General features: G+C 37.1%; 2 protein-coding genes across 2 annotated transcripts; both read left to right on the forward strand.

Moving 5' to 3' along the window:
* The first annotated feature begins 3,021 nt into the window (after positions 1-3,021).
* LOC133297410 (uncharacterized) lies at positions 3,022-4,878 on the forward strand. Its single transcript, XM_061496547.1, has 6 exons — positions 3,022-3,216; positions 3,306-3,433; positions 3,517-3,640; positions 3,747-4,022; positions 4,112-4,222; positions 4,633-4,878. The coding sequence occupies exons 1-6, from the start codon at positions 3,022-3,024 to the stop codon at positions 4,876-4,878; spliced, it is 1,080 nt and encodes a 359-aa protein (XP_061352531.1).
* A 5,010-nt stretch (positions 4,879-9,888) lies between these two features.
* LOC133297411 (uncharacterized) lies at positions 9,889-11,720 on the forward strand. The gene is made up of 3 exons (XM_061496548.1): positions 9,889-10,486; positions 10,804-11,150; positions 11,307-11,720. Exons 1-3 carry the CDS (start codon positions 9,889-9,891, stop codon positions 11,718-11,720), a joined length of 1,359 nt encoding a protein of 452 aa, XP_061352532.1.
* Positions 11,721-13,268: the final 1,548 nt, after the last annotated feature.

The raw sequence follows: 13,268 nt of genomic DNA on the forward strand, positions 1-13,268 counted from the left end.
TGAAACAAGAAGAATATGATTAAAATGCTAATTCCATGATCTTTCAAGTATTGGTTTTTGTATCTTTTAGATTGGCATGTGGTTGTGTTTAAAATTGTTCATCTATAATAACATGCCTTATATGATCATTACTTGCTTCAAAATGTTCCAATATGTTTTGATGATGGCCATATATTTCTTGCTAATCTTGAATCATGCTTTGATTATGCTTAAATATATATTCTAAGATTCAAGAGCATATGTGCTTCATTTATGTTTGAATATATATTTATGGTTGATAATATGATAAATGGCTTATGTTGTACATCAATATAATTTATGCTTGAAAACGTGCTTAAATGATATTTGTTGCTAACCTTTAATTTGAAAAGCTTTAAGAGTTAATTCTACAATTGGTAATCAAATATGGCAACCAAATATTGGAGTGCCAAGCATATGTGAACAAAGAAAGAGATGAATGAAGACCACCAAAAGAGACTTTCTTCACTTGCTCACAAATGGAAAACTCAAAGGAAGAAAGCTCAAGTGGCTAGGATCTCCATGAATAAGGAGCATCACATCGTATTTGATCCCGATAAGTATCACTATCCCTAATTCTTATGGAATTTTATAGTATGGATGATATGATACTTGTTCCTTCGTTACATGAGAAATATGTTTAGCATGACAAAAATGTATAATTAGATCTTATATCTTGAATTTTGTCATTGCATATAGAGTAAACCTTGTTCAAATATATAAGTATTTTGATTCCAATAGCATATTTCCGTAACATGGAACTTTAATTAAAAATCATCTTGCTTCTAAGTGATACAATTCTTATGAAAAAAAATTTGTTATAAAATGAGCTTTTGACTTGATTTTAAAGAAAAATCCCTTATGTCATTTAAAAAAAAGGGGCTTTTGAAAACCTTATACCCTTGAGAACTATTTCAAGATGTTGAAAGTATCTTTCACTCTTTGGTTATCTTGAAAATTGGAAAAATGTTTGGATACATGATTTAAATGTAATAGTCTCTCTACTTGCTTTGAAAAGTGCTATCAAATATTGAGAGCCAATTTAAGGAAGTTCCAAACATCAATATTTTGAATTGATTTACGAATGTGAACATTTGAAATATTCAAAAGATAAGTCATAGTCTTCAAAATTTCTATATTAATTGAAGGCTTTTTAACTAATGAGAAAAGGAGGAGAGATGTTTTCAATATTCTTTTGATTACACTCAAGGGATATGTTTTCTTAAATGGAAAAAGTCTTTATCTTTCTTAAAAGTTTTTTTAAATAAGAATTAAGTTTAAGAATGTCTATACTTAATGGATTAAGAGAAAGTACATTTTTCCAAGCTCTTATTTATGATAATGTGCTTATATGGTTCATTGTAAGCGACCAGATCTTCATTTAGTACAAAATCACTACAAATGTTTTTGTTAATATCTTGTCCACATTTGCTTCATATTATTATCCTTCTGACTTCCAATCAAGGAGAACAAGAGTACCGCGAAATGATGATGGAGGTGAAAGTTCTATTAATCCTCCAGTATCAATTTTTAACTACCCTGGTCGTTCGATTGGACAAGGTACGAAGTCCACCTTGGAGGAGAAAGAACTTAAGGCAGCACATTTATATATTCTCTTAAATTGTCCTGAGGTGGAGCCATACATGGAGTAAGTCTGCATTTCTTAGTAACATGTACCATTTAGGTAATTGTCATTAAACTATATAATCAATTGCAATTTCATGCAGTATGTACTCAGAAGTTGTTCGAGAAGAACATCCTGACATCACTGATATTGACTTAAACTCCAAAATTTCAGCAAATTTTCCAACCTGGTTTAGGGATTATGTATGTCAAATCATAATTCGTTTGTTCAATTATCCTTAAAATATTGTCAGGTTTCGTTAAAATGGTGTTTCCTAATGTAGGGTTTAAAGTAAAAAAATACAATTGGTGATTTACTACTGAGCATGGCTATGGGTCCCAGCAGAGAAGTGAACAAGTATTCCAAGTATCTCATCCATGGCTACAAGTTTGTAACTAAAGAAAACAATGATGGGATGAGTACAACAAACTATGGTGTTTGTGTTAGAGGTGGCCAATTAGAGAACTTGGAAAATGACTTCTACGGGGTATTAGTTGATATTGTTGAAGTAGACTATTTTTGTTGGCCACAGAAAAAGTTGACATTATTTAAATGTGATTGGTTTGATCCTAGTTCCCAGGGGACGAAGAGAGATAACTACGGCAATGTAGAAGTCAAACCGTCTATGAGATACAATATGTATGACCCATTTATTCTTGCTCAACAAGCAGAGCAAGTGTATTACACATCATATCCTGAATGTCAACAAGGCTGGTTAGGGGTTATAAAAACCAAGGCACGGAGCATAATTCAATCTTCGGTAAATAGCAAGCAGAAATAACCGATGCATACCAAGAAGATGATGTACAACATATGGCTACAGTTGTTGCAAATGATGATATGTTTCAAAATCTAGTTGACACTACTATTTTAGTAGAAGAGCTCCCCATTCATATTAGCCAAGTTCATGAATTCGGAGAAGAGGAAGAAGAACATGTTCAATTCTTAGCCACTTCAGATGAAGAAGAAGAAGAAGAAGAAGAAGATATGGACGAAGAGACTGATGAAGATGAATTATCCGAAGAAGATGAAGATGATGGAGAAGAGACTAATCGTTAGAGACAAACCATCCTTTTAGAAGGTTTAGACTAGTAGGAATGTGAGGGGGCAAAACATGCAATTGGGTAGCTAGTTTATGTATAGGGAGTTATTAGGTGAATGTATGGGATCTAAAAAGTGTCTCACAGAAGGGAAAAGTTCCATTTTTTGGAAATATGTATATGTAGTTATTTGTGTTCACAATTTAATATTCGAGATCTCATATTTTATTTTATATTTCCCTCAGTAACACTCTTTTATATTTGTGCATTGTATTTATTGCCTTTTATCTATAATGCTAAAATATGTGACTTATTGTTATTACAATTTCATCTATATAGATGTCGTCAGGTAATGGTATACGTAGAGGAAACACTCCTAGAGGTATTAGTAGAGGCCGCGGTAGACCACAACGGGTAGGCAGAGCAACATCCTCTTCCCCGCAGCTAATTTCATCACAACCTTCTCCACCAACCTCCAGGCTTCGTACCCCAACACCAGATCCTATCACTGAGTCCACGGAGGATGCACGTCAGGTTCTCCTATTAGTGGTTTGACATGTTTTTCATGATTATTTATTCAATATTTGCATCATATAATTTGTTTTAAACTATGCTACATACAGGTGGTTAGCCCATCTCCTCTCCCTTCGTATGGCGCAGAGTCCAGCGCAGCAATAGCAGGGAGTCATCCAGTTTGGGGAAGCACAGATCCTACTGATAAGAAAATTTGGATATGTCCCCTCCGGACAACGTAAGTGATTAATAGTTTTCATCAAGTCAAATTAAATTGTTCGTTGTAGATGAATTGGTAATTGTTTGCCACTCTTTTCACAGGTTTGAGCCTTCGTGTGTGAACCGTGAGATAATGCCAATCATTAAGGGTAACTTTGACCAATCTTGTGAATCATATGGGAATTGTTCTGTCGATATGCGTGATCTGTGGTATGAAAAATTTCTGGTTTGTACACATTGTTTATTTTTGCCTTTCTATATTTTTTAAATGGTGATTGTATTTTTTATTAACCCAAAACATTGCATTATTGTTGTATGATTTATAAATTCAGCAAAAGTACAAATGTCTTCCACATGATGAGAATATGATGAAGAAGACTTTTGATTCCAAAGCATCAACTTTGTTGTCACATCACTTGCATAGGATTCGAAATGGGCAGGAGAAAGACACATGGATTAAGGATGATGCTTTTGCTAACATAAAAGAAATATGGTCTTCAGATGAATGGCAAAAAAAGTCTCAAAAAAACAAGCAAAATAGAGCTTGTTTTGAAGGAGCTTCCCATGTTGGAGGCTCCATTCCATTTAGCGAGCACAAAAAAAGATTGGTAACTAATTTAAATTTTAAGTTTCAATAATTATAAAAAATTATTCAATGTTTCTGTTATGTTTGATTGGCTGAATTTTTGTATTGCAGATGGAAGACCCTGCAATAGATCCAAATTCAGTAGATTGGTTGCTATATGAGATGATGCATATAGTTAAAAAGGATGGTTCGTGGACTTCCCAGAGATCAAAGGAAGTTGCTGTAATTTTCTTTCCATTACCTATAAAGTTATGGACATTGTTGACTTTAGTCACCTTTAGTATACTTGATAATAGAATTAAATGTGTGTCTACTTAAAATTATGATATGATTAAATTTTGCCTTATAAAGCAAATTTGGTTTCTGACTTGTAATCTTTGTAAGGTTCATTAAGTGATGTTGATAACTTGATTATGTTTGTTTAGTTGCTACCTTGAAAGCAACCTAAATACGTTCATTTATAATTTATAGTTATCATAATGCATGATATTACTTGGTAATTTGCATAGATATGTTGGCAGAAAGCTATACGTATGTTGCTACCTTTTATTGGAACACCTTTTTTTGAAATATCTATATGTTTATAGAATTGCCACATGTATTGATGACTAGTGTAATTTGTTTATTTTCAGGATAAATTCTTTGAGCGGAGGAATGAACATGATATGGTGATTGGAAATGATGCATCTACTGGCCAATCTGATAATGAATTATTCCTGCAGACGGTTGGGGGTATGAGCAAAAAGGGCCGCATTTTTGGTTTAGATTCAGAGGCGAGTAAATACAAGGCTTCACAGAAGTCTGCTAGTTCGTGTCAAGGAGTCTCTGCAAATGAGTATAATCGTATGAGAGATCTAGTGACAACCATTTCCACCTAAAATCAAGATTTGCAGACAGAGATGGCTGTTATGAAAGAGCAGTTGATGATTTTGATGGCTCATGTCTCTATGCCCACTGTTACACCTCCTGCTCGTGAGGCACACAATGAGGTTCAAGTTGGTGATGATGCGGAAGATGATGTCTATGATGCTGAGTTACACGAAGATAATTGATAGTTATTTTATGATCTTTAAATACATTTTGTGAACAGTACCTATTAGTTGATATTGTAGTTTGATACATTTGGTATTTTTGCTTTTATGATACTTTTTATCATTAAGACTTTTTAGCTATTTGATTATGACTATGATGACTTGTATGATTATAATTTTTATAAATTTCAAACTAGCTTTGATTGATTATATGACTTTGATGATTTGTATTGTGATGATTATCAGGTATAAATCTTGTTAAAAATTTTTTGAAATATTTTATTAAATATATTTTGAAAGTAGGGATGGAATTAGGGACGGAAAAATTCAGTCCCTAATATTTTGAAAGTAGGGATAACAATAGGGATGGACAAAGTTTGTCCCTAATAGGGACGGATAAAAATTTCCTCCCTAATAGGGACGGAAAAAAATTTCATCCCTAATAGGGATGGACAAAATCCGTCCCTAATAGGAACGCACAAAATTCTTCCCTAATTTCGTCCCTATTAGGGACGGATTCTTACCTTTTACAACTCTTAATTGTCGACAACATTAGGGACGGAAAAAACAAGTCAGAGACGAATTTTATTCCGTTCCTATTAGGGACGGAACTAAATTGTCGTCCCAAAACATTAGCTAGGAGCGATTTAGGTAGAGACGGATTTATGGCTTTTAGGGACGGAATTTGTGCGTCCCTAATATCAGTTTTTTTAGTAGTGGGAGAATAAGTGCTAACTGATAAAAGATAATGCACTTCTACCTAACATGTGGTAAAAAGGTAAAATCAAAGATGAAAGAGGGAGAATGTACTAAAAAGGTAAAAATGAGGTTTGTTGACCCTAGAATTTTCATACTTTTGTCTTTGAAACCATTCATGGATTAAGGGGGAGCTTTGATAGTTGGTTTGCTATTATTGTGCAAAATAACAAGCGTTCTTTATTAACATGCTCAATGGAATTTTATTGCTCTCAAGTTTGCGTGCTTATCTTGATTTATGCTTTTTGATGTTGCCAAAGGGGGAGAAAAATATGAAAATTGAGAAAATTATACTCTTCCACCATATACTTATATCTTGGTTTGTAATGCTTAACTTGCATAATTATAATATTTTGGAACCATTCATAAATTGAGGGGGAGTATGATATACATTATTTGAGAATATTTGTTATACTAACCCTTTCTCAATTTTAAGTTTGTCATCATCAAAAAGGGGGAGATTGTAGATATAAGATATGTTTTGATGATAACAAAATGGCAACAACAAAAAGAGAAGATCTTTGATCAAGAGCAAAAAACATCAACCGTATGTGGATATTGAAGATGTATGATGTAGTCACACAAGAAGAGTAATGTCACATCAAAGTGGCAAGATCATTGGATCAAGAGCAACAAGAAATAATTCGAAGAGGAACACCAAGATCAAAGACAACTAACCATGGACAACATCTAAAAGAATCTCAATATCATAACCATGGTGAAAAATGATCAAAACCAACAAAGTGCCAAACATTGTCATATTCAACTAGTCAACACATCAAGTTCAAGTAAGGATCCAAGACACAAGACATATAGCTAAGTCTAAAATCATATTTGGAATATATCTTTAGGACTTAGAATATATGTGAGGGTATATGGTAGATTACATTACATGAGCTCAAAGTTTTTCTCAAAGTAAACGTGTTTTTCAAATTGCATAATCATAATCTTTATATACTTGAAAGAAATTTGAAAAATCCAAGGAAAAGATCCTTGACATATTTTATAACTTCAAAACATATTTATCAAGTCAAGATCTTTCACAAAAAGTGGTTGGAAGCAAGCTAGAACACATTTGAACCAAAAATCTGTTGCTTAATTTTGCTTCTGCCTTCCATACAACTTTTCGTATCTAAGATGATGGATTTGGATCTTTTGTTCTTCATAAAAATTGTAGGCCTTTCTTTTATCTTTTCAACGAGACCAAGATCACATCAATCCGACAAGTATAGCTCAAGTTATGCCCAAAATACGAAACAATGTTCTTGTTGTCAATAAAGTATTCCATACAACAATTTTGCTCCTTTTTGCGGTGTTTCCTGTTATTTAAACATATAACTTGAGTGAGAACATGATTGAGAAGGAATAATCAATATTTCTTGCATTTAATGACTATTTTCACTCATTTATGATTAATTCCTTGCTTCTTTCAAGTTAGAAAACATCATATGCTAGACGCACATCATGGCCCCACCATAATTGTGGACATTATGGTTATATTGTATGAAAGTATGTGGTATACTGTATATGTGCATTCATTCACATTCATATAGATGTTATATGATCTTGATGTTATGATGATGCACTGATGATATATGTTATGAGGATCCTGGCCAGTGATTAAGGTATGCAGGCTACCTATGACTTGACTCTGGGAGCTATTTCATACAGAGGTTATGTTGACTGTCTATGGCTTGACCCTGGAGTCACACATGTGTAACCGCCTATGGCTTTGACCCTGGGGTTACACAAGGACGATATGATGATGCTATGTTTATGTTGTATGTTTGTTATATATGCTTTATATCTGACTTGTCATGCAGTAAGTAGGCTTAGGGGATTAGAGGATTCTCTAAGAACCTTAAGTTTACTGAGATGTGGTTATCTCACCCTGTTTGGGGACATCATTTTAGGTACTCAGAGTAGCGGTCATGCTTCTAGAGGCAAGGCCCCTGCCTTGGAGTAGTTGATGATGCTGCTAATTATTTATATTATGACTAGACTCTGTGATGACATGTACAATCATTAACATGTCCAATTATCTTATGTTGAGATTATGTTATGTATTTACTTTGGCTCATGACTGTAGTATTGAAGCCGTGGATTATTTACTGATGCTTTGACGTTTTGAAATTTATATAGCCTTGATGTATGTATTCAGTTATTTGGATTTGCGAGCTGTCTGTTTAATTATTGTATCTATCAGATAGTTATCCGAATAACAGCCGTTATGCTGTCCGCGAGACTCCGTCAGGAATGATACTTAAGGTCATATCCGGATGGTCAACGGTCAATTGAGATGGCCAATGGTTTTAATTAATAGACTTAGACGTTAATGTGACGTTAATGCAATATATCAGATGAACGCTTGAAAATCTTTTTGAAAATATTTTCAAAAAAGTGTACTTGTATTTTATAAGACGCTTTATTTTTATTTAAAATAAATTCTTCCGCTGAGTATGCTAAAAATTATGGATGTTAACAACCGGAGTACTACAGGGTGTTACATTTATGGTATCAGAGCAGTTTCACCGGGACGTTCACTGATGTATTGCTTAAGTGTTGGAATTACCTGTTGAATGTCTTTTTAGTGTCATGATAATGCATATTTCATCACATGATTGAGCGTAGCTAACTCATACCTTGTGCAGTTGTGTGTGTAGATATCATGGCCCCGCGAGGGAGACCACGATGGGTAGTTCAAAACCCACCATCGAACCCCGTTGCTGCTGCTTTAGCGGCACTTCAGCAGACCTTGAACGAGACAAGGGAGGTTGATCTTAGAAGGATAGAAGAGGCTAGAGAGCGTGACAGAGAGCAGATGAGGAAAACAAGTGAAGACCTCATGGCACAGAACAGATTAGCCAATGCAGAGATGATCATATTACTTTTGGCCGAGGTACGTGGAGGACCTACACCACCTCCACCACCACCTACACCGCTGGTACAGCAGCAGGTTACGTAGATAGCAGTTTCGATGCCCGTGGTTGAGCCTGTCGTATTGGGACAGGAGGATATTGATGATGCCCATCAGGAGGCTGAGGCTTCTTTTCATAGGGGACGTGACATACCCCCTGTGGTTATTGTTGATAGATATGCTGGACCTCAGGGCTTTGATCGAGAGACCAAGGAACGTATGTTGAGTGCTTTCAGGAAGCATTCCCCACCTCACTACAAAGGTGAAGAGACCCCATAGCAGCATTGGAGTGGCTCCAAGAGATGGAGCGCATTTTTCAGGTTATGGTATTGTGATGCAAAAATGAAACTTCTTTATACTGTGTACATGTTACAGGGAGACGCAGCAGACTGGTGGAACAATGTCAGGCACCCATTGGAGTGCCAAGGATATGCCATTACTTGGTCACTTTTTGAGAGGCATTTTCTGATGAAATATTTCCCAGAAGAAGCTAGAGAAAAAAAGAAGAGTGAGTTTGAAGACCTTCGGTAGGGAGGCATGGCAGTGGATGAATATCTGAGCAAGTTCAATCGCTTGGCAAATATTCTTGTTATGGTAGAGCTCCTCTCACTCCAGAAGACAAGGCCTTTCGATTCAAGAAGGGTCTGAATGATATGATAGCAGAGAAGCTGGCTGGTCATTGTACTAGAGATTTTGTATAGTTAATCAGACAGTGCCATAATATTCAGGAATACTATCGTACCAGAGGTAAGGAAACAGTTGGAAAGAGTTTCAGTGGAAGGATTTTTCCCTAGAAGGGTAAGGGAAAAAGTTTGCAAGTACAGCAGGGTAACAGGTTTAAGAAGACTACATTTGTGAAGAATGGAAGCGGCACGTCTGGTGCAGGGAAGATCCCTACTTGTGCTAAGTGTGGGAAGGTACATCTAGGTGTTTGTAGACTGGGACATAATGTTTGCTTCAGTTGTGGTACGACAGGACACTATTCTCGGGAGTGCCCTAAGAGGACGGGGCAAGCTGCAGCCATTCAGGCAATTCCCATTCAGGCTATTCCTACTCAGAGAGCCAAAGAGGAGCCTTCGGCACCCACTAGTGCCAGGGTATATGCGGTGACACAGTAGGAGGCAGAGAGGTCTCCAAACCTGATCAGAGGTATTATTCTTATCAGAGGATATGCATTTGATGTGATGTTTGATTCAGGAGCTACCCACTCCTTCATATCAGGATTTGTTGCTAATGGGTTACAATTGCCCATTCATGAGTTCACGCCTCCCATGGTAGTGAAGACTGCCACCGGAGACATTACTTCTACTTCTTTGAAGTGCAAAGAAGTCAGATTTGTATTTGAGAAAGAAGAGTACATGGTGGATTTGATAGTGCTTGAGAGCATGAATCTACACATTATCCTGGGAATGGATTGGTTGGTCCATTATGGTGTGATGCTTGAGTGTTGTAATAGAAGGATTTTCTTTTCAACAAAAGGAGAGACGTCGGATAGTTTGTATTTGACAGCACCGCAATTAAATAAGGCTCTAAATAAGGGAGATGCAGGATACATTATTTTGGGAGGATTAGTAGGAAACTCCAAGGAACCTACTGCGAATATTCCCGTAGTGTGTGAATTTGAGGATGTATTTCCAGAAGAGATTCCACAGTTTCCACCAGAAAAGGAGATTGAATTCTCCATTGACCTATTGCCTAGTGTGGGGCCCATATCTTTGGCTCCATATCGGATGTCACCTGTAGAGCTAGTAGAGCTGAAGAAGCAGTTAGAAGAATTATCCTGTAAGAACTTTATAAGACCGAGTGTATCTCCTTGGGGTGCACCGATTACCGGCAACTAAACAAAGTAACGGTGAAGAACAAGTACCCTCTACCCCGTATCGATGATTTGTTGGATCAGCTTAGAGGTGTTTCAGTGTTCTCGAAGATTGATCTTCGTTCCGGATATCACCAGATCCGGGTAAAGGCAGAGGATATTCCGAAGACAGCCTTTCGATCCAGATATGGGCACTATGAGTATTTAGTGATCGCATTCGGGCTTACTAATGCCCCGGCCGTGTTCATGAGTTATATGAATCGAATCTTCAAACCATATCTAGATCAGTTTGTTGTGGTAATTATTGATGATATTCTGATTTATGCAAAGAGCAAGGAAGAGCATGTTGAGCATTTGAAGATAGTCTTACAGATTCTGAGGGAGCATCAGTTATATGCAAAACCATCTAAGTGTAAATTCTGGTTGCATGAGATTCTGTTTCTTGGTCACGTCATTTCATCTGCTGGAGTGGTTGTGGATCCTAGTAAAATTGAAGCTATGCTGGACTGGGAGAGACCCGAGAGTGTTACTGAAATCCGGAGTTTCCTGGGTTTAGCAGGATACTACAGGCGATTTATTAATGGATTCTCCAGAATCGCCTTGCCATTAACTAGATTGACCCGAAATGGGGTACCATTTGCATAGACCCTTGGATGTTATGTGAGCTTTCAAGAATTGAAAGATAAGTTGACTACTGCATCCGTTTTGATTCTTCCTAATCTGGAAGAGAGATTTGAAATATATTGTGATGCATCCAAGTATGGATTAAAGTGCATGTTGATGCAGGAGCAAAAGGTAGTAGCCTATGCTTCTAGGCAGTTGAGACCCCATGAAGAGAACTACCCTACTCATGATCTTGAATTAGCGGCTGTGGTTTTTGCCTTGAAGATATGGCGACACTTCTTGTATGGTGCTACGTTTACAGTTTATAGTGACCACAAAAGCTTGAAGTACCTATTCGATCAAAAAGAGCTTAATATGAGGCAAAGAAGATGGATGAAATTTCTGAAGGATTATGAGTTTGATCTTCAGTACCACCCTGGAAAGGCGAATGTAGTGGTTGATGCTTTGAGCAGAAAGATCACGGGTGTGGCTAGTATGATGATTGTAGAGTATGACTTGATTGAGGTGTTCAGGGATTTGAGAATTTCTGTGACACCACTTGAGACTTCATATTTCATGACTACAGTTGAAGTCTGAAATTCACTGATGGAGAGAGTTAAAGCGGCTCAAATGCTTGATGAAGGGATTCAAATGATGAAAGGGCAAGATTTTATATTTACCGATGCTTCTAATGTGAAATACTACAAAGATCGGTTAATGGTTCTGAAGGGACCGATGGTGGAAGAAGTACTAACAGAGGGCCATATGGGTAAGTACACCATCCACCCAGGTGCAACCAAGATGTATCAAGATTTAAAGCAGAATTTTTGGTGGTCTGGAATGAAGAAAGACATAGCCCAGTTTGTAAATAAGTGCCTTATCTGTCAGAAGGTAAAAATTGAGCATCAGAAACCTTAGGGTTTGTTACAACCATTAGAGATTACAAAATGGAAGTGGACGAGTATATCCATGGACTTTGTTGTTGGATTACCGAGAAGCCAGGCTGGATTTGATTCTATATAGGTTGTGGTTGATAGATTGACTAAATCCGCCCATTTTATTCCAGTCAAGACGACTTTCTCCACAGAGCAGCTAGCCAGACTATATGTCAGAGAGATTGTGAAGCTTCATGGCATTCCCGAAAGTATAGTCAGTGATCGGGATCCAAAGTTTACTTCACGCTTCTGGGAAGCATTATATGAGGCCTTTGGTACTCAATTGAGATCGAGTACTGCATATCACCCGCAGACAGATGGTCAGACAGAGAGGACCATTCAGACACTAGAGGACATGTTGAGAGCATGTGTGTTAGAGCAGGGTAATGTTTGGGACAAGTACCTGTCACTGGTTGAATTCTCCTACAACAACAGTTATCATTCCAGTTTAGGCATGGCTCCTTATGAAGCCTTGTATGGCCGTAGGTGTAGAGCACCTACTTGTTGGACGGAGATTAGATAAAGACAGTTATTGGGGCCAGACCTGGTCCAAGAAACTACAGAACAGATTGAGATGATTAGAGAACGGCTGAAGAAAGCACAAAGTCGTCAGAAGAGTTATTATGATGCAAAGCACAAACCCATTGAGTTCTCTGAAGGGGATCATGTATTTATTAGATTGTCACCAACCACAGGTGTTGGGCTTGCCTTGGGAGTGAGAAAGTTGAGTCCACGGTTCATTGGGCCATACTAGATAATAAAAAGGGTCGGACCGGTGGCGTATCAACTTTCCTTACCTCCCAACTTAGCGAATTTACATGATGTATTCCATGTGAGTCAGCTCCGCAGATATATATCTGATTATTCACACATTGTACAGCCTAATGACATAGAGGTTAAGAAAGATTTGAAGTTCGTTGTGAGACCTTCTAAGGTTCTTGCTCGAGATGAAAAACGGCTTAGAAATAGAGTCATTCGCATGATCAAGATTCAATGGGAAGGATTGACACCTGAGGACGCCACATGGGAGCGGGAGGATGATATTCTCCGGCGATATCCCGATTTTGATATCAGGTAAGATCCGATTTTGAGGACAAAATCTTTTTAAAAGGTGTGGTGATATAATAACCCTAATTTTATGACTTTTAAATTAGAGGGTTATGACGAGGATCTTATGGCCTTAAATAGAATGAGAATGAAATTCTAAGAA

Source organism: Gastrolobium bilobum, unplaced genomic scaffold, assembly GCF_033153095.1.
Source record: "Gastrolobium bilobum isolate Gb01-03AN ecotype WA unplaced genomic scaffold, APGP_CSIRO_Gbil_v1 utg59330, whole genome shotgun sequence".
NCBI lineage: Eukaryota > Viridiplantae > Streptophyta > Magnoliopsida > Fabales > Fabaceae > Gastrolobium > Gastrolobium bilobum.

Coding starts and splice junctions, on each gene's coding strand:
- LOC133297410 (XM_061496547.1), top strand. CDS start 3,022: ATGTCGTCAGGTAATGGTATACGTAGAGGAAACACTCCTAGAGGTATT. Junction 3,434..3,516: donor ATATGTCCCCTCCGGACAAC/GTAAGTGATTAA, acceptor CTCTTTTCACAG/GTTTGAGCCTTCGTGTGTGA. Junction 3,641..3,746: donor TGTGGTATGAAAAATTTCTG/GTTTGTACACAT, acceptor TTATAAATTCAG/CAAAAGTACAAATGTCTTCC.
- LOC133297411 (XM_061496548.1), top strand. CDS start 9,889: ATGTTTGATTCAGGAGCTACCCACTCCTTCATATCAGGATTTGTTGCT. Junction 10,487..10,803: donor GCAGTTAGAAGAATTATCCT/GTAAGAACTTTA, acceptor AACCATATCTAG/ATCAGTTTGTTGTGGTAATT. Junction 11,151..11,306: donor CTAGATTGACCCGAAATGGG/GTACCATTTGCA, acceptor ATGTTGATGCAG/GAGCAAAAGGTAGTAGCCTA.